This window comes from Pieris brassicae, chromosome 10 (genome assembly GCF_905147105.1).
Source record: "Pieris brassicae chromosome 10, ilPieBrab1.1, whole genome shotgun sequence".
NCBI classification, from domain to species: Eukaryota; Metazoa; Arthropoda; class Insecta; order Lepidoptera; family Pieridae; genus Pieris; species Pieris brassicae.
In genome coordinates, this window is record NC_059674.1 from 8,303,271 (window position 1) to 8,323,907 (window position 20,637).

The 20,637-nt window shown below is 46.2% G+C and overlaps 1 protein-coding gene across 2 annotated transcripts in view; it reads left to right on the plus strand.

Annotated features, from left to right (window-relative positions):
• LOC123715532 (low-density lipoprotein receptor-related protein 2) overlaps window positions 1-20,637 on the plus strand; it is an 89,202-nt gene that overhangs the window by 66,940 nt on the left and 1,625 nt on the right. For both annotated transcript variants that reach the window (XM_045670581.1, XM_045670582.1), the window contains 23 exons: window positions 365-496; window positions 3,465-3,576; window positions 3,812-3,978; window positions 5,530-5,784; window positions 5,905-6,081; window positions 6,297-6,520; window positions 6,656-6,934; window positions 7,011-8,616; window positions 8,726-8,985; window positions 9,058-9,210; window positions 9,284-9,434; window positions 9,506-9,692; window positions 9,775-9,878; window positions 10,125-11,306; window positions 11,391-11,495; window positions 11,585-11,930; window positions 12,012-17,951; window positions 18,043-18,201; window positions 18,291-18,517; window positions 18,648-18,843; window positions 18,962-19,803; window positions 19,913-20,074; window positions 20,146-20,395. In XM_045670581.1, the coding sequence (XP_045526537.1) occupies window positions 365-496; window positions 3,465-3,576; window positions 3,812-3,978; window positions 5,530-5,784; window positions 5,905-6,081; window positions 6,297-6,520; window positions 6,656-6,934; window positions 7,011-8,616; window positions 8,726-8,985; window positions 9,058-9,210; window positions 9,284-9,434; window positions 9,506-9,692; window positions 9,775-9,878; window positions 10,125-11,306; window positions 11,391-11,495; window positions 11,585-11,930; window positions 12,012-17,951; window positions 18,043-18,201; window positions 18,291-18,517; window positions 18,648-18,843; window positions 18,962-19,803; window positions 19,913-20,074; window positions 20,146-20,395 (13,216 nt within the window). The remainder of the gene's footprint in view (window positions 1-364; window positions 497-3,464; window positions 3,577-3,811; window positions 3,979-5,529; window positions 5,785-5,904; window positions 6,082-6,296; window positions 6,521-6,655; window positions 6,935-7,010; window positions 8,617-8,725; window positions 8,986-9,057; window positions 9,211-9,283; window positions 9,435-9,505; window positions 9,693-9,774; window positions 9,879-10,124; window positions 11,307-11,390; window positions 11,496-11,584; window positions 11,931-12,011; window positions 17,952-18,042; window positions 18,202-18,290; window positions 18,518-18,647; window positions 18,844-18,961; window positions 19,804-19,912; window positions 20,075-20,145; window positions 20,396-20,637) is intronic.

Sequence of the window (20,637 nt, forward strand, 5' to 3'; positions counted from 1 at the left end):
ATGTATATTAATACATTCGTATTAGGTCTGTTCACAAAGTTTTATTTAAACTGTCTAATTAATACATCATTATATAATAACCAATATCAGCAAAATAGATACAATGAGCACACACTTTCACATCGTCACACAGCACAGCCGAATTAGGTATTCAGATTTTATAACATTTATTGAATTTTTCCTTTGGCCAAATGTTTAGTATAATTATTTTTTGTTGTATTTGATTTATGTTAGCTGTATGAATACGAAATAAATAAATAAATGTGTACTGCAGTCCAGGACTCTTCCCACAATCACTTTGCGCATTTTTTTGTCAAACACAATTTTTAAGACAGTTGAATGATGTTTTTTTTCGTACTTTCAGAGGCCCCAGAATGCGAGGCCGGTCAGCTGACGTGTGGGCAGTACGTGTGGAATAAAACATATTGCATCCCGCCACACTACCGGTGTGATATGCATGTTGACTGTGTAGATGGTACCGACGAAGCCGATTGCAGTGAGTATCTCTTATCTAATTTTATTAATAATTAAAATTTGCACACTGTTGAAACCTTTCTCTTTGGTTTTTATTGCGCTTCAGCATTACCGATCCGACCGTGACGGGTCACTTTCGTTTACTGTAAACTTTTTCAGTAAATAGTTGTACCAAGAACGGTTCTGTGGCCGTTGATACACAATTTTATCTTAAAGTAATAAGCCTTGAGTACATACATTGTTTCGATATACAAACTTTAAGAAAGGTGCACAATATAGTAATTAATAATTTTCCTTCAAATGGTGTAAAATACGCACAAAGCACTCACTAAGAATTAATAAAATTGGCAAAAAGCTAATAAAAATCTTGCGTCTTGCAAAACCCATGCGAAATAAAAAACTAAGTGAATCAAACATGACGATCGGCCGAGGTTAAATATTATATTATAGATCACCCTTATTAAAATTTACAAAATAAAACATGTATTTCAAATAACAGTTTAATGTCATTAGGGGAATAATAATTTATAATTTTAATAAGAATTCAACTAAATCTGTAATGTATAGACGAAGTATAACGGTTTATTCCAGAGTATGCCTGAAACATTTCTGATACAATATTATTTAATAGCTGACAGGTGATAACTCTATCGATATCTAAACATTATTCACGGAATTGGAAATCTCAACTACTATGAGTCGTCGGTGTGTTAAAAGTTCAACGTGTGATTTGCAAACAACTCTGTTTGCTTATTTTCAACGAAAACTTTGTTTCATTTGGAACGCGCCCAGAGAGAGTTTCGGTACTCTCATCGCTCCTCTTTACTTTTGATGAGGCCTAATTAAACCACACTATTTAGCATTATACAATATATACACAATATACTTACAAACTATAGTAATGTTATTTGATCTTCTTCAACTGGACTGGAATTTATGAAAATTGGTCACTTTATTTTTGACGTGAGTTTTACACGTTGTATTGCGTAGAGAAGTGTAACTTGAAGGCTTAAAAAGGGCTGTGGGTAGGTTGGGCTGCAACTGACAGCCTACGCCCGACGGCTGTCATCAACCAACTCTCGTACAACTTTTAATTGCCTGGAAATTGACTTTTTACGTTCTCATACGCTGACATCTAATTAATTAGTTTTGTTGTAAGCTAATTTATTTGTTTGCTCGCATAGTTTATATGACCCAATTTGAACTGGGGTAGGCTTTTTCAAGACTAAGGTAATTTCAATTTCTTCATGTTACGTCTCGCAGGAACGACAGTACTGTTATAATCCTAATTTTTTCCCCCTTAATTTTTTGTTCTAAATTCTTTAAAAAGTTGCTTTGATGTTTCGAAAGCCCCTTAAAGATGAAAAGTGTTTTTCTCATAAAAAAGAACAATTTTTCAATTTGAAACGAAACAATGCGCACTTCCGAGCAACTCTGATTGTCCACAAAGTTTTAATAGACTGCAATCATTGTATTCTTCCACTTGTTCTTGTTATAAACTGTTTAAAAATAGGAAACTTTTCAACACTTTAAACGTGAAGTTATATGCTCACTTTCATTATATTTGTTCACAAAGTAACGTCACTTGTCATCGCGCCAATAAACAGATATAATATTGGAAGTAATATTTCCTTTTCGTGTGATTCATTTATGCATAGAGTTATTAGAATAAACAATTGTTTATCATGTTTTTTAAAGTTTTTATAAGAATGTGAGAAATATAAAGGGTAAAGCAATTAAGGAAAAGATGTTGTGTGAGGAAAACTCGTGACGTCACAGTAGACAGTGCTACGTTACTGACCCGGAAACGGAAGCTCTTGGGACCGGGACCACTTCACGCTGAGCGCACACTCGCTGCTCAAGAGTTGTGCATGTGCTATAAGACAATCCATACAACTCAAAGAAAGTCAAAAACATATTTAGGCGTTTAATGGATTTTCATAAAATATTAGTGTCACATCATTGCCCGTATTTTCTATCAGTCGCAAATTGATTGTACTATTTGGTGAACGAGCCGTGCACTGCCATTCTGTCTGCTATTAAAGCTTATTGTAAAATGTTAATCGCTTTTTATTACCAGTCCAATCATTCTGTAATTCTAAATAAAAATTCGATACATAACTTATGCTCAGCCTTATGCTCTATAGAGAAACGAATCTTTTGATGTCACATATTTTAAAATAATGATTCTGGTGTATATGTTATGTACGCCACTTTGGATATATTAAATATATGTGAGAGAAGTTACAATGGAAATATCAGCGTTCGCCTTAAAATGTTTGAACGAGATTAGATGAGTTCATCTCTCGAGCTCGCAGCTTCAACTCTGAATAACTTTCTGTGTCATGCCGCTCGCCACTTAACTTAATTGATTCTAATAAACTACCTCGATTTCTACGTCCAATTTTGTTTTATTCATCTCATTTTTATCTCAACTTTCTGCATAGTTATAATATTTATAACAAAATAAACCTTAGATATTGAAACATTTATAAACTAATTGGGAAGCCATTACTTAGCCCGGCTTGTTCTAAAAATCGTCACCAACTCCGCCTTCAAGAGACTTTTTGAAAGACTTCCCAGATAATAAGATTTTCATTTAGTTATGTAAACCTCTTTTTCAAGGCTCGAGTGCTTCAAGACTGCGCTGTTTATAGTCGAGCGTCGTTTCGCCTTTGTGTCGTCTAATACTCTTTTTACGTTGGAATTTTTACAAAAATGATTGCTCTTTACAAATTCTGTCAAAGCATATGTTATACACTTTACACAACGGAAATTTCATTGTGTATGCCTTAATAAGTTTGCGGTCTCCTGAAGTTTATTATGTGGTTATTTAATGTAAAAATATCAAATAGGTTCTAGTTTTCAAACCCTCGGGAAACCAAGTCATTTGTATCGTGCCTCGTTTGAGAATATAGGTTGAAGTTGGCGATCAATGCATGAATTAAACGTAAGGAAACTAAAGAAGGATTATTCTTTTTATTCTTCAGCTTATCGGAAATGCCAAGTAGATGACTTTCAGTGTGGAATGCAAAACTCTGGATATGGGAAGATTTCCACAACACAGGGACCATGTTTACCGAAAGAAAAGAAATGTGATGGGTAAATTTGTTTTTATAATAGACTATTAACTATTGCTGCAATTGCGTTGGTTTGTTTGTTAAATGCGCATTTCGTACGTTTCCCTACGAAAATTGAGAGGTTTTTGAAGCTGTAACGCTAACGTACAATTTAATATATGTGTTAAATAGCTTAAAGTCATGGACAATTGTAGTTTATTTGTAAACAATAGCAATTCTCTATATTTATAGTTAAACGTGAAAAATGTGTTTGACAGATATTTAGACTGTAGAACGGGCAAAGACGAAGAGGATTGTCCAGGCAGCCCGCTCAGCTGCCGACTTGACCAGTTCCGGTGCTCCGCTGGAGATAAGTGTGTGGACGCCAGTGCTAAATGTGACCATAAAGATGACTGTGGAGACAACTCAGATGAGGCTAATTGCAGTAAGCACTATTTATTTACAACAACAAAAAAATACAATATTTTTTTTCCGACGTTTCGCGTGCTTTACAGCGTGAGTGATCACGATGACAAGTTTATAATAATACATAGCTTCAATCCCGTAAAAAAGTGTTTTCTTTAAATGTGTAAAAGCTATGTTAATAAAAGACAATATTATGTACAATAAAAATTTCCAATAGTCTTTACGAGTATTAAGTGGATAGGTATCAAATAGGTACTTACCCAATATATTAATCTCTGGATGTTAGTTATTCGAAAAATAGAGAGGAGAGTTTCCTGAACTCATAGGTTGGTTTTGAAACTATCTAATTACTTTGTACTGCTGTTCATGAATATCTGATAAAACGTGAAAATTTAATAGATTTTTAAATTTGCGCATGATAAATGTTGATAATTTTTTCTTATAATTAATTTCAAGTACGAATATAAAAGCTAGACATTCGATAGTGCAATAATTAAATAAGAGATCGCAAAGAAATTAATTTTACGTTGTACGTCAGATTTAGTAGACCTAAGACCTACAAGCGGTAACGCATATCGGGAGTAACCATGCTCAATTTCAGTATTATGTTAGTACTTAGATTGAAGCAATAACAAGGGTTTAATTTGAATACTTGTTGACGTTGGTACTGAATATCTTTTAAAACCAATTATAGCGTATTGATACAAGACGGGTTGACACAAATGTTTCTCGATTTTTCCACAAGTTTTCAGTAAGCTGTAATGTGATTTGCGGCCGTTTCAGGAGCGGAGCTCTATCAAATATAAAATGTAATTTGCAAAATGTTACCTTAGATTTCAGGAGGCTGAAATATTTTTTCAGACAGTTTCAGAACATGTGTAGTCAAGTGGTACAGTTTTCAGGAAACCCATTTTCAGGCATTTTCAGGACTAGTTATACCCCTTTGGTTAAGGAATATTCTAGCCCGAATTTTCTAGGTGTGGGACTATGACGGAATGATACACGAGAGAGCCGGAAAATCGGAATCTTCTCGAAGCTAGACTGAACACTCTAGAACGCCGTACGGCAAGGACAGAGCAATGTGCGAAAGAGATCGAGAGTACGTACGTTCTAGAATCCTACAATCGCTACTCAGTAGCAATCCCGCCTAAAGAGTTCTCAAAATTATTCCCAGGGATGTATAAGCGAGCCGAAACGTGAACAATTAAGTCAATTTCGAATGCGACTCTGAGAGAATAGTGCGAATAGGGAAAAAGTACTTGTGAAGTGCGCGTAATTAAAGTAACTAGTGACCGTATTTTGTGTGTGGTAATTAGTGTATTTGTGTGCGTAATTTGTATCTTTTTAGTGTAAACAAATTCCTCGTAGATTTATTAAAAAATAAACCCTTCAGGAGAACTATGGCGTTTTCTATCCTATCCCCTAGCTCCTAACAAGATTTTAACTTTTTATATTGCATTTTTTTATTTGAATTTGAATTATTGCTAATATAAATTATAATTTATATTAGCAAAGCCAATACAAAAATAAGGAAAAAACCTTTGTACTGAGACTTACACGTGTCCCGTAGGTTTCCCGCCCTGTCACATAGGGCAGTTCCGTTGTAGCAACGCCCTTTGTATCCCGGCGACTTACCACTGCGATGGGTTCCGGGATTGTGCGGACGGATCGGACGAGGCCAACTGCACGGCGATTTCGTGTCCCGACAATAAGTACCTGTGTCCCCGGGGAGGACCCGCCGGGACCCACAAATGTATTGCGCGTGCACAGCTTTGTGACGGAAAGAAGGATTGTGATGATAACGCTGATGAAGAAGCGGCCTGTTGTAAGTTATCTTTGATAATTTGCCAATAAACTACATGGATTGTAAGATTTTACAGATGATCGCTATTTTGTTACAAATATATCATCGTTTACAATATAATGTTTTACATTTTTAATCCAGCAACGTCATCTTGTCCGGCCCTTGGTTGCGAATCAACATGTGTAGCGTCCCCTTTGGGCGGCGCATGCGCATGCGGCGAAGGATTGACTTTGGCTCCCGATGGTCGATCATGTGTGGACCGGGACGAGTGCCAAGAGTGGGGACCCTGCCATCAGCTCTGTGTTAATACGCCTGGATGTAAGCATCATATTGACAGTTCATTTGTTTTTAACTCAAGTAATTTATAAAAGACTCACGGAAAATTATAAATATTTTTCAATATGAAATTTTTATTATTTTATTCTACGTTCCAATATTGTTGTTATTGTTTCTAATATTGCGAAGTCATTTCAATTTTAGTACAGCAGTTAAATTACCATTAATTAAATTAAAATATGTGCCGCTGATTCCAGCCTACAAATGTGGCTGTGCCCCCGGATACACGTTGACAGACGGCAGCAGTTGCAAGGCGAACGCCGAGAACCCAACTCTAGTGTTGGCTCACGAGAAGGGTCTCCTGCGCCTGGATTTGGACAAACGCATTCCCACAACTCTCGCCAATGCATCTTCCGCAGCCGGTCTCGATTACCACTACAGAAGGAATTTGCTTTTCTGGTCCGATCTTAAGACACGAAAGGTGTGTACTTTTAATAAGACATGTCAGGATCGCTTTCTACTTTTAATTTCATACAATACATGTTCTTAACTTGAAAGCGAAATGATCAGCTAAACAGACACAAAAATGTATTGGTCGACTTTGGCTCTGTTCTAGATTCACGCTCAGCACCTAAGCGGAGGGGCTGGTCCGGCGGGCGTGAACAGTTACGTGGGAGGAGACATCAGCGTAGCGGGGTCATGGGCGCCTGTGGCTTTGGCTGTGGACTGGGTCGGAGACAAACTGTACGTGGCCGATGCTGTCGGGCAGAAGGTGGACGTGTTCGAGCTGGACGGCCGCTGGCACGCCGTGGTGCTGGGATCTAACCTCACCAGTCCTGCGGACATTGCGCTCGATCCTACGCTGGGGTTAATGTTCGTCGCGGATAGCAGCCAGGTACATTCATTGTGGAATCCAAACGGCTCTTAAAATGTAATATTTTTTATTATGTATTTAACTTTGAAACTTGCAGATAATTCGCGCAAACATGGATGGCACCCACGTCCGCTCTCTGGTCTCCGAGGCCACGTACAAGGCGTCAGGCATCGCAGTAGACATTATCGCCCGCCGCGTGTTCTGGTGCGATTCGCTTCTGGACTACATCGAGACCGTTGACTACGAGGGTGCCAATCGCTTCCTGGTTCTGCGAGGCCAACAGGTGCCCAGCCCGGCGCGCCTCGCGCTCTTCGAGGACAAAGTTTTCTGGTCGGACACCACGAAGCAGGGAGTTAGCGCGGTCAGCAAATACCTCGGCTCTTCCTCCATCGAAAGCGTATACAAGATCAAGGACATCCGCGAGCCCAAGGCGCTCACCGTGGTGCACTCGCTGAAGCAGACCTCTGTCAACAATCCGTGCGGCAACAACAACGGCGGCTGCGCACATATGTGCATCGTCACCGCCCTGTTGAACGGCGGTCTCGGCTACCGCTGTGCCTGCAACATCGGCTACAGCCTTGAGACCGACCTCAAGAATTGTGACATCGTCGACGAGTTCCTCATGTACTCGCAGCAGAGATTCATAAAGGGCAAAGTCTTGTATCCCGTCATCGAGGGCTTCAACGACGCCATTCTTCCTGTGGTCTCGCGACGCGCCCGATTCGTAGGCTTGGACTTCGATTCGAGAGACGAGTACATCTACTACTCGGACGTCTTGCAAGACGTTATATATAGAGTCCACAGGAACGGCACCACCAAGGAGATCGTGCTGGCTTCGCAGAACGAAGGCGTCGAGGGTCTCGCCGTCGATTGGGCGTCGAAGAACCTGTACTATATCGACTCCAGAAAGGGCACTCTAAACGTCTTATCCACCAGAAATATCGCATACAAGAGAACGCTCCTCAAAGACCTGAAAAGACCGCGCGCTATAGTGGTACATCCCAACAAAGGCTTTATTTTCTTCTCGGAATGGGATCGTCCCGCCAACATTAGTAGGGCGAACACGGACGGCAGTGGACTGCTGGTGTTCGAGAACGTGACGCTGGGCTGGCCCAACGGCCTATCCATAGACTTCGAGGCCGACCGCGTATACTGGTGCGACGCGCTTCTCGACCACGTGCAACACGCCAAACTGGACGGCACGGACGTCAAGACCGTCAACTCTAGACTGATCAGGCATCCCTTCTCGATAGTCATCCACAAGGAGTTCATGTATATAACGGACTGGCGGCTGGACGCCATCGTGCGTCTGCACAAGCTGACGGGCGAGCAGGAAGACATTATGGTTCGGGAACCGCAGACGAACAGGCTGTACGGAGTGAAGGTGTACAGTCGCCAGGTGCAAAGAATAGACCCGAACCAGCCGTGCTCCGTGAACAACGGTAACTGCCAGAAATTTTGTTTTGCGGTTCCGCGAAACGCTACGGAGCTGCTGACGGTAAAATGCGGGTGCCCCTATGGAGAAAAATTAGCTGCCGACGGCACTCGATGCGTCGCAGACCCTGCCGCCGAACCTCCCTTGCAGGCCTGCCCCAACACCTGGGACTTCACGTGTAACAATCAACGTTGCATCCCAAAAAGCTGGGTGTGCGATGGAGACGATGACTGTCTGGATAACAGTGATGAAGAACAAAATTGTACGAGTGAGTACTCAGTTTTCTCTTGTAATAATTATGGAGCTTTTACTCTACTACTTTTGGAAATTAGGGTTTCACGTGTGAATGTCAATTTAAGTGATTTCCACTTGTTCAGAGTCGACGTGCAACGCGTCCGAATTCATGTGCAAATCGGGACGATGCATTCCGGCGACGTTTAAATGCGACTCCGAGAACGACTGCGGAGACTTCTCGGACGAGACCGGATGCGTCAACGTAACCTGCAGCGCCTCTCAGTTCCAGTGCGACAACGGTAGGTGCGTGCCGAACACCTGGAAGTGTGACTCGGAGAACGATTGCGGAGACGGTTCGGATGAAGGGTCGCACTGCGCCGAGAAAACGTGTGCTTATTTCCAGGTGAGACATGGTAAATCTAATTAAATATGTTAAACTAAAACGGTTCCTCGGATTCAACCATTCCATCCTCAGTTCACGTGTCCCCGCACGGGCCACTGCATCCCCTCGTCGTGGGTGTGCGACGGAGACGACGACTGCTTCGACAAACAGGACGAGGCCGACTGCCCACCCGTCTCTTGCCTCGCGTCGCAGTTCAAGTGCGCCGACCTCAAGCAGTGCGTGCAGGTGAATGGAATGGCATAAAGCTATCTCTAGTCCGTGTGAACTTCTATTCAAATAAACGAAACGTGTCTCGCAGGAGGCGTACAAGTGCGACGGTATCCCGGACTGCAACGACGGCTCGGACGAGGCCGGCTGCCCGTCTCTGGCGCCACACCAGTGTGCGCCTGACAAGCAGTTCCAGTGCCGCACCTCGGGCATCTGCATTCCGCACACCTGGTACTGCGACGGTGAGTGACACTTCGTAATCACATCTCTAAAAATCTCTTTAATATGACCGTCGTGATTGGCATATTTTCAGGCACCCCGGACTGCGAGGACCTATCGGACGAACCGGCGGCGTGCGGCTCCATGTCCTGTCCCTCGGGTCATTTCCGCTGCGGCAACGGGCGTTGCGTCTTCCGTTCTTACGTTTGTGACGGACGAGACGACTGCGGGGACAACTCCGACGAAGGCCTGGAGCACGCCTGCAAGCCTCCCCCGTTCCGGTATATTTATTTAACTTTTCGCTTCAAAAGCGTTTAATTGTTTTATTATTTTACAGACGACCGTTTTATTCATATTTTGCAGGTGCCCATCCAACCAGTGGCAATGCCCCGGAGTCACCGACCGTTGTGTCAACATTACGCAAGTGTGCGATGGCAATACGGATTGTCCCAATGGCGCCGATGAAGGTACCTCGATCTCTACGTATTTATCAACTATTTGGTGGTCATGGCGTCGCTGAAAAAAATTCATTTATTTAGAAAATTAACAAGACTTTCTTACATAGAATTAGCATTAAAAGAAGTAAAACTGTGGTAAGCAGTGAGTGACTCGATTCGGAGCTCCTCAATTTGGGAAATAGGTTGTGGTTTGAAGCGTGAAATTGTGAATGAAAAAAAAAAAGACCACCATCTAATTCTGCACATGTTCGACAGGTGAGGGATGTGACTTGGCCGAATGTCAGCACCGCAGCGGTCTCTGTTCCAACGAGTGTAAGCAGACTCCGTCGGGACCCCTGTGCCTGTGCCCCAGCGGGGAAGAGCTTGAGGCGGATGGCTTTACGTGCCGTGACATCGACGAGTGCGAGCCGGCCGGCCTCTGCTCGCAGGTCTGCTTCAACACCAAGCGGTCTTACTTCTGTAGCTGCATCGACGGGTACCAGCTCGCGGCAGACAAGCACTCCTGCAAAGCGAACAATCACTCCAGCGCCTTCCTCATCATCTCCAACAGACACTCCATCCTCGTGGCCGACTTAAACGAGCAAGGTCTGGAACGAGTGCCGATCAACGTGGAAAATGTCGTCGCGACTGCATCCAATATGCACACCGGCACCATATTCTGGTCGGACATGAAACTTAAGACCATCTCGAGGTTGGACCGGGGCAGCGAGCCCCAAATTCTTATCTCCACGGGCTTGGATCTAGTCGAGGGCTTGGCTTACGACTGGGTCGGGGGAAACGTCTACTGGCTCGATAGCAAATTGAACACCATCGAGGTGGCCAAGGAGGACGGCAGCTCCCGGACCGCACTCGTTAGCGGGAACATCACTCAGCCCAGAGGCATGTGTCTGGATCCCGCTCCCGATGCGAGGTGGCTGTTCTGGACCGACTGGGGAGAGAACCCGCGGATCGAAAGAGTCGGAATGGACGGGACGCAACGCATGGCCATAATAACCACTAAAATTTATTGGCCAAACGGATTAACTCTGGACACGGCCACGCAGAGAGTGTACTTCGCGGATTCTAAACTAGACTTCATCGACTTCTGCTACTACAACGGCTCCGGCCGACAGCAGGTGCTCGCGGGAAGTCACTATCTGCTGCATCCCCACTCGCTGACGCTATTCGAGGATACGCTGTACTGGACGGATCGACAGCTGAACCGCGTGCTATCGGCTCACAAGTTCAAGGGCACCAACCAGACGGTGGTCTCTCACTTGATCTCTCAGCCGCTGTCCATCCACGTGCATCACCCTTCGCTGCAGCCGCAGTACGCGTCTCCCTGCAAGCCCGACTCGTGTCAGCACATCTGCTTGCTGAGCCCCAAGGGCGCCAGCAGCTACACCTGCATGTGCAGGCCTGGCTTCAAGCTTTTGCCTGATGGAAAATGTACAGAAGGTAATCGTTGTTTGAATACTTGTCAGATGCTCTTGTTTTATTTTATTTACTTTTATGAGTGACATTTGAATTTCCTTTTTGCAGAAGAAAGTCCGTACTTAATGGTGCTGAAAGGAACACAGGTCATCGATCTGTCGACTGACGGGTCCGGAAGAGCGGGTCAATTACCTCCCGTTGTCGGAATCCAAGGTAAGTAATAACTATTCCCATAATTTTAAAAATATTAATTATTTTAGTAGTAAAATGTCAATCCGAAAAAAACTTTAAATGTTTTTCAGGCGGTGTTCAGCTGGACTACGATCGCCAAGGCCACATGTTATACTGGCTTCAATCAATATCGGGAGATGGCGAGGATGACGAAAACTGCACCTTGTACAACATGCCGTACGGTGGGGGAAACAAGGCGGAGTTCCTCGGCCAGGACAGTGGCATCGTGGGGGCTCCGTCCTCCATAGCATTCGACTGGCTGGGACGAAACTTGTACATGGCTAACAGAGTCGCCAGTAATATTGAACTCATCAGAGTCGATGGCAAAGTCAAGTATAGAACTATCGTTTTTGCGAACGACGGCAGCAGGAACTCGATCGCCAAACCTAAGGATATCTGTCTGGATCCCACAGAAGGGTGAGCGCCCATTAATTGTCAAAATATACTGTCAACGCTAAGATCGAAGTGATAACTGAATTTTCTTAACTTATTTTTCAGAAAGATTTACTGGGCCGACGAAGGAGGTTACGGAGTACCAGCGAAGATTGGAAAAGTAAATATGGACGGAACGTACCCGGTCATATTAGTGGACGCCATAGAAAGACCGGCAGCTGTCACCGTCGATATCGAGAAGAAACTTATCTACTTCAGCACCCAGTTCCCGGCCAGCATCAACAGCGTGAACACGGAAGGAAACGACAGAAAGACTATTCTCACGGAGGCGCAGGCCATCGCGTATCCCAAAGTCATCGCCGTGTTGGATTCGAGACTCTACGTACTAGATCAACGTTACGAAAAAATTTTCAAAGCCGATCTCCCCAACGGCGACAACGTCAAGGTCATCCTGGACAACGAGAGTGACCTCAAATCGATGACAATATTCCAAAAGAGGAAAACTATTCACCATCCGTGTTTCCAGAGCAACGGAGGATGCGAGCAGATATGCATCCCAAGCGAGGGCGGCTCTCGTGTCTGCGCCTGTTCCGTGGGCTACAGGAAAGAGAACGAAGTGAACTGCGTGCCCTACAAGACGTTCGCGGTGGTCTCGCAGCTAGACATCATTCGCGGCTACAGCCTCGAGGGCAGCGCCGAGGCTATGGTGCCCGTCACCGGCCAAGGACACCATATCCTGCACGTGGACGTCCACTTCGCCGACAACTACATCTACTGGGTCGAGTTCAATCGAGGCACGTGGAATGGTATATTTCGTATTCGCCCCAACGGTACGGAACTGCAGCACGTCGTCAAGGACGGCATCGGCAGCAACGGAATCAGGGGTTTGGCGGTGGACTGGGTGGCCGGCAACCTTTACTTCACGAATGTCTTCCCGCACGAGAACTACGTGGAAATGTCCTGGCTCGACGGATCACACCGAAAAGTCATAGTGAAGACAACCATGGACGCGCCGCGCGAGTTGGCCGTCAACCCTATAAAGAGGCTCCTGTATTGGATAGATTACGGACAGTATCCGCGTATCGGCAAGTCGTACCTCGACGGAAGCAACTGGCAAACTCTTATCACTTCGGGGATATCCAATCCGAGAGATTTGACCATCGATATGCTCACGCACGACGTGTACTGGGTCGATTCGAAACTAGACCAAATTCAGAAAATTTCATACAGCGGAGGAAACAGACAGTTGATTCGATCGAACTTGCCGAACCCGATGGGCATAGCGATTCACACCGGCAGCGTCTACTGGGTCGACAGGAACCTACAAACGATCTATAAAGCTTCCAAGCTGCCAGGAAACATGTCTATGCCGGAGAAGTTGAGAACTAATCTTCCTAAACTGCGAGACATAGTGATATTTGACATAAACAGTCAGCCGACGGACGAAAACAATCCTTGTAGGAAATTGGGCAACGGAGGATGTGACCAACTGTGCTTCAGTTACCCACCAGATGCCAACAAGGGATACACGCATCGTTGTGACTGCGCCACCGGACAGATATCCGCCAACAATCCCAAGAAGTGTGACGTGGTCGATGAATATGTAGTCTTCACCACGAGGACTGAAATTCGAGCTATCAATTTGGATCCCAAGTCTACCGGCGTACCGTTCAAACCCATCGGTAATCTTACAAACGTAGTCGGGGTAGAGTTTGACTATGCAGATAACCAATTATTCTTTACGCAAATACGACCATGGGCGAGAATAGCCTCTATGTCTGCAAATAATCCGGATCCCTCGACAATTAAAAACATCATCAACAAAAATATAAATCCGGAAGGTATCTCCTACGATTGGACGCAAGAAAAAATCTATTGGACTGACAGTTCAAATAACTCTATCTACGCCATGAACTTAGACGGCACCGAACTAGTGATGATAGCGAGAGTCGAGCGGCCCAGAGCCATTGTCGTCGACCCGTGCAATGGAACTTTATATTACACTGATTGGGGCCGCTTCGGGACGTCCGGCAAGATATACAGGACTACTATGGCTGGTTCCTTAAAGAAAGCCATAATCGATAAAGATTTGTCACAGCCCAGTGGATTGACCATCGATTTTGACGAAAATATGTTATATTGGACCGATGCCGTGCGAGAAAAGATAGAGCGATCGAAATTAGACGGCTCTGATAGAGAAGTTCTTATATCTGCAACGATTTATCCATTCGCTATAACAGTGTTTAGAAACTATATTTACTGGACCGACTTACAGTTGCGCGGTGTTTATCGAGCAGAAAAGCATACGGGCGCCAATATGATCGAAATGGTTAAGCGGCTCGAAGACTCTCCGCGAGATATCCACATATACAGTAAAAGCAGACAGAAGTGTCAAACGAATCTCTGTGAAATTAATAACGGCGGTTGCGCGCACAGCTGTCATCCTGCCCCCAATAAATCTGTTGAATGTAAATGTGACGATAACACTAAGCTGGTTAATGAAGGTCGAATGTGTGTGCCGAAGAACATAACGTGTGACCCTAGCAAATTCTTCTGTGCGAACGGTAAATGCATCAGTCGCATGTGGTCTTGCGACGGTGACGACGACTGCGGAGACAACTCGGACGAGGACTACAACTACTGCGCCTATCACTCGTGCTCGCCTAACGAGTTCCGCTGCAATAATGGCCGCTGCATATTTAAGTCTTGGAAATGTGATCACGAGAACGACTGCAAGGACGGTTCCGACGAGGAAAGTTGCGTTTATCCACCGTGTGCACCCGGAGAATTCACTTGTCTCAATTCGAGGTGTATTCCAATGTCGCAGGTCTGCAACGGAATAAATGACTGCAAAGATAATATTACTTCAGATGAAACTCACGAACGATGTCCGAGGAATACTACTTGTCCTCCTAATCACCTAAAATGTGAAAAGACCAATATCTGTGTAGAACCGTACTGGCTGTGCGATGGAGATAATGACTGTGGAGACAATTCTGATGAAGATCCTCTACATTGCGCTCAGCGAACGTGCCCGCAAAACAGTTTCCGCTGTCCGAACCATCGCTGTATTCCCGCTACCTGGTACTGCGATGGAGACGACGACTGTGGAGATGGAGCTGATGAACCACCGGAATATTGTCGTTTAGAAGGTCGAACGTGCTTTGGAGATTTGTTCACCTGTGATAATGGAAACTGCATTCCAAGAATTTATATCTGTGATGGAGATAACGACTGCTTAGATAATAGTGATGAAGACCAACGACATCAATGTAACGAAAGGAAATGTGATCCTGAAACTGAGTACACCTGTGAAGAGAACAGGCTCTGGAACAGAGCTCAGTGTATTCCTAAAAAATGGCTTTGCGATGGTGATCCAGACTGCATTGATGGCGCGGATGAAAACTCTACGATTCACCATTGTTCGACCCCGACACCGTGTTCGGAGGATCAGTTTCAATGTAATAACGGAAGGTGCATCAACTCCGGTTGGGTTTGTGACCACGACAACGATTGCGGAGATGGTTCCGATGAAGGAAAGCAATGTAACACGAAATACAAAACTTGCACAGACCAAGAATTCCGCTGTCAGAACTTCAAATGCATCAGAAATCACTTTAGATGTGACGGCGAAGACGATTGTGGCGATCATTCGGATGAAGTAGACTGTGTTAAGGGCAATAAGACGTGTCCAAACGGACAATTCAAATGTAATAACGACCAATGTATCGATAATAAGTTGGTCTGTAACAAAGTATCCGACTGCACAGATGATTCCGATGAGCCGGCACACTGTAACGTCGACGAATGTGCCAAGCTAGAGATCAACCAATGCGGACACAAATGTATCGATACTCTGACGGGGTACTACTGTGATTGCAATCACGGATATAAGCTATTGGCCGACGGAAAGGCATGCGCGGACATCGACGAGTGTCTCGAGACACCTGGGGTCTGTTCGCAATATTGTTCCAATACACCTGGTTCATATTACTGTAAGTGTAACGATCAGTACTATGAAAGAGAAGCCGACGAGCACACGTGCAAACGAAAGGACAACATCACCGCATGGGTCATATTCACCAACAAATACTACGTCCGAAACATGTCTACTGACGCCACGCTGTACAATTTAGTACACCAAGACCTCATGAACGTGGTAGCTATCGATTTTGATATAAAAGATCAAAAGATGTACTTCGCTGATGTTTCTGCCAAAACCATTTACAGATCGGACTATACCGATCCTAACCCCACCAAGGAGGTAGTAATCAGGCACGATTCCCACGGCCTAGAAGGGATAGCTATAGACTGGATTGGCAGAAAAATCTATTGGTTGGATAGACATTCTAAGAATTTGGATGTAGCCGAGTTAGATGGAACTAGAAGAAAAACGCTCAAAACAGGAATAGCTGACCCGAGAGCCATCGTGGTTCACCCCGGAACTGGCTACCTCTATTATACGTCGTGGCACTTGCAAGCTTATATAGGTAAATTGGGTATGGACGGATCTAACTTTAGCACTATTCTGAACTGGGAAAACGATATTGCGTGGCCAAACGCCTTGACAGTGGATTACTTCACCGACAGAATATATTGGGCCGACGCCCACTTGGACTACATCGGATCGGCTGACTTAGAAGGAAAACATAGGCACGTCGTACTATCAGGTAGTAAAGTACCTCACGTGTTTGCACTGAGTCTTTTTGATGATGAAATATATTGGACCGACTGGAACTTGAAAGCTATTAGTAAAGCTAATAAGCATTCCGGCGAAAACCTAACTTTACTAAGGAACACAACTCACCGTCCGTACGACATTCACGTCGTTCATCCTTTGCGACAACTACCTTACACGAACCCTTGCGGTAACAACAACGGAGGATGTTCACATCTATGTCTTATTGCGCCCCCGCACGCCTCGAGCTATTTGAACATCGAGGAATATGGCGAAGAAGGTGCCACCACATACAAATGCGCTTGTCCAAACCAGTTCTATTTAGCGCGGGACATGAAAACGTGTATAGCTAATTGTACGGATGGCCAACATAGATGCAACGGTCGCGATGAAAAGTGTATTCCTTGGTTCTGGAAATGTGACGGTGAGAAGGATTGTATGGACGGTTCCGACGAGCCTGACACATGCCCCGTGAGGCACTGCAGAGCTGGCTCATTCCAGTGCAAGAACACTAACTGTACACCAGCTGCGACTATATGCGACGGCACAGACGACTGTGGCGATGGAAGCGACGAAGCTCAGTGTGCCCACGAATGTCCCCTACTTGAATTTAAGTGCAAGACTAGCGGGAGGTGTATATTGGACAGCTGGAAGTGCGACGGGGACACTGACTGCAAGGACAATAGTGACGAAGATCCCGCAATGTGTCACAATAGGCCGTGTAAGCCCGACTCCGAGTTCGCCTGCAAGAACGGACGTTGTATTCCGAAATTATGGATGTGCGACTTTGACAACGACTGCGGTGATGATTCCGATGAGCCGGCTTACATGTGTCGCCAAAAGAACTGCACCACAGGCTGGAGAAGGTGTCCCGGACAATCAAATTACAGGTGTATACCTAAATGGCTGTTCTGTGACGGTAAAGACGATTGTAGGGATGGTTCCGACGAATTACCGGAAAACTGTCCGAGCTGTAACAGCGAAACGGACTTCACCTGTGAAAACAAACGATGCATTCCGAAACAATGGCTGTGTGATTTTACCGATGACTGCGGAGACGGCAGCGACGAAGCCGAGGCGGTCTGTCAACACAACTACAGGGAGTGCTCGGAGTCCGAATTCAAATGTGGAAATGGAAAATGCATATCGTCCAGATGGCGCTGCGATCACGAAGATGACTGTGGAGATAACACTGATGAGATGGATTGCGGAGGCTTTAAGTGTAAGAACGGAACGTTCCAATGTAAATCGGGTCACTGCATCGCCGCCTATTTCCGTTGCGACGGCGACAGAGATTGTAGAGACTTATCCGATGAGATCGGCTGTCCTCCAAGATTCCCTGGCGGCAGATACTGTCCCGAGAGCAGGTGAGCGCATAGTTGAAACGTTTATAATAACGTCCGCCTCCTTCAGTAGATCGATAACATAGAAATAACGTAAATTTCATTTCATGTTTAGATTCCAGTGCAGTAACAACCTGTGCGTGGCGCAATCGGACTTGTGCGACGGGACGGACGACTGCGGCGACGGCTCGGACGAGGCGGCTTCCATTTGCACTAACTTTAACTGCGACACTCTCAGACGTTTCCATTGCGATAACCATCGATGCGTGCCAAGGTTGCTACGACGTTTGTTGTTTCCTCTTTCGGTAGATTTACGAATTGATGAATTGTTAATATGTTTATTAAATAAATATATCGTAAAAGGTACCAAGTTTGCGACGGCGTCGACAACTGCGGCGATGGCTCCGACGAGAACAACATGACGCTATGCGCCGCGCGTACGCGGCCGTGTGACCCTCTGACGCAGTTCCAGTGCGCCAACCGCCGCTGCGTGCCTCGCACTGCTCTGTGTGACCACAACGACAACTGCGGAGATGGCTCCGACGAACGCGGGTGCCACTTTGCCCACGGTTGCACTGTCCAGGAAAAAGGTCATTTCGATTATTTAATTAATTAATAGGGCTGACTGTGCCACTAAGATACGAAAGCTCTAAGCCGTGGCACCGATCCTTCAGCGGTCGACAAATACATTATCACCGAACCAAAGTTCGCAATTCGCAGGTGGCTGCGAGCACCTATGCAGCAACCTGACAGGCGGCGGGTACATCTGCACCTGCTTCCCCGGATGGATCATCTCGCCCGCAGACACCAAGCGCTGCGTCGACGTCGACGAGTGTGCCACGGGCGACCACCACTGTGCCCACCTCTGCACCAACCTCGCCGGGAGTTACTCCTGTGCCTGTCGAGACGGATTTAGGTACTGCATTCTGTTTAAACAGCTTTTACTGTACATAGTGGAGGCGCATTATTTATATTTCTATTGAACGTCGTGAGTCGCGAAATCAGCCTCTAACTCAATTCAAAATTACTTACAGATTGGCTGATAATTTCTCTGGGGTGTGCAAAGCGACAGAGGGCGAAATCATTCTGATGTTCGCCAACGGTCCCGAAATTCGCGCCTTCGTCCAGGATAAGAACGAGGAGTTCGACGTCATCGCCTCCGAGAAGAGAATCGAAGCGATCGACTACGATCCGAAACAGGAAATGGTATTCTGGGTGGACAGCTACGACAAGTCCATCAAACGATCGTACATGGTCAACGCTCTCGACGGGCAGGTCAAGAGTGGGTTCGCGCAAGACTTAAAGAGCAAAGCGAACGCCAAGCCGACCGGAATCGCCGTCGACTACGTCGGAGGAAATCTGTACTGGACGGAGGCCGATCGGACCGGTTCGAAGCCGAAGGGTCGGGTGATGGTAGCCCGTAACGACGGACGGTACAGACGCGCGCTCGTCTCGGCCGGAATCGAAGCGCCCACATCGCTCGCCCTCGACCCGCAGACGGGTAAGATGTACTGGGCGGACGCCGGATCCGCTCCCAAGATAGAGACCGCGTGGATGGACGGCTCCAAGCGCCGACCCATCGTGACCGAGAACGTCAGACACCCGTCAGGGCTGGCGATCGACTACGCCATGGAGCACACCATCTACTGGGCGGACACCAAGCTCAACACGATCGAGTCGATGAGACCGGACGGTTCCAACCGGCGAACGGTGCTCCAGGGCGAGCTGCTGAAGCACCCGGTGTCCTTGGACGTCTTCGAATCGTCGCTATACTGGGTCACCCGGGATACGGGAGAACTGGTCAGACAAGACAAGTTCGGAAGGGGAGTGCCGTTCGTGATCTCGAAGGACCTCGCCAACCCGGCCGCCGTCAAAGGTGAGCGAAAATCCCCTCTACATCGCTCCCTCACATGATACACCGTATCACCTTCTTCAAAGCGCTTACATTCTCCGAGGTAAAAGATAAAATTGATGATAACTCGCAGTGTACCACCCCTCCCGCTACAACACGTCGTCGGCTCGGTCGGCCTGCGGACGTTCGCCGTGCTCGCACCTGTGCCTGGCCGTGCCCGCGGGACACCGCTGCGCCTGCCCCGACCAGCAGTACGCGCCCAAACGGGCCACCGGAGACCAGCCTTGCGACGCCGGTAACGACCCGACACGCTCGCTTCGCTCTCGGTGATCGACTTCAACTGACCGACGAAAACGCTAATTCCAGCCGTGGAGCCTCCCCGTGCTCTGCCTCTGGCGTGTCCGTGCGAGAACGGCGGCACTTGCATCGAAGGCGAGGACGGCGCGGTCTCGTGCGCTTGCCCCCCCGGCCTCGAGGGGCCCCGCTGCGCTCGCGGAGATGGAGCGGCGGGCGGCAGTTCCAGGGCAGGAGCGGCCTTGCTCGTGCCGCTGCTGCTGGTGATCCTGTTAGCTGTCGCCGGTGCCGCGGCTTGGTTCATCGTGAGGAAGAGGCCCTTGTGAGTGAATCGTGATAAGACTGCTTTGAACTGAATATTCATTTGGGACGGTTGATAAAAAAGAAAAAAAATATGTTTACTATATACCATAAGATACATCTATCACTTATTCGAAGTCATTAAATTTAAATAAGTAGACATACCTACTCATCGGCAAAGAAGACAGAGGATGTAGGCCGAGAAAAAAAGATACTCTGTACTCTTTTAAAATATCAAATCATCAAACAACACTTATTTTAAAA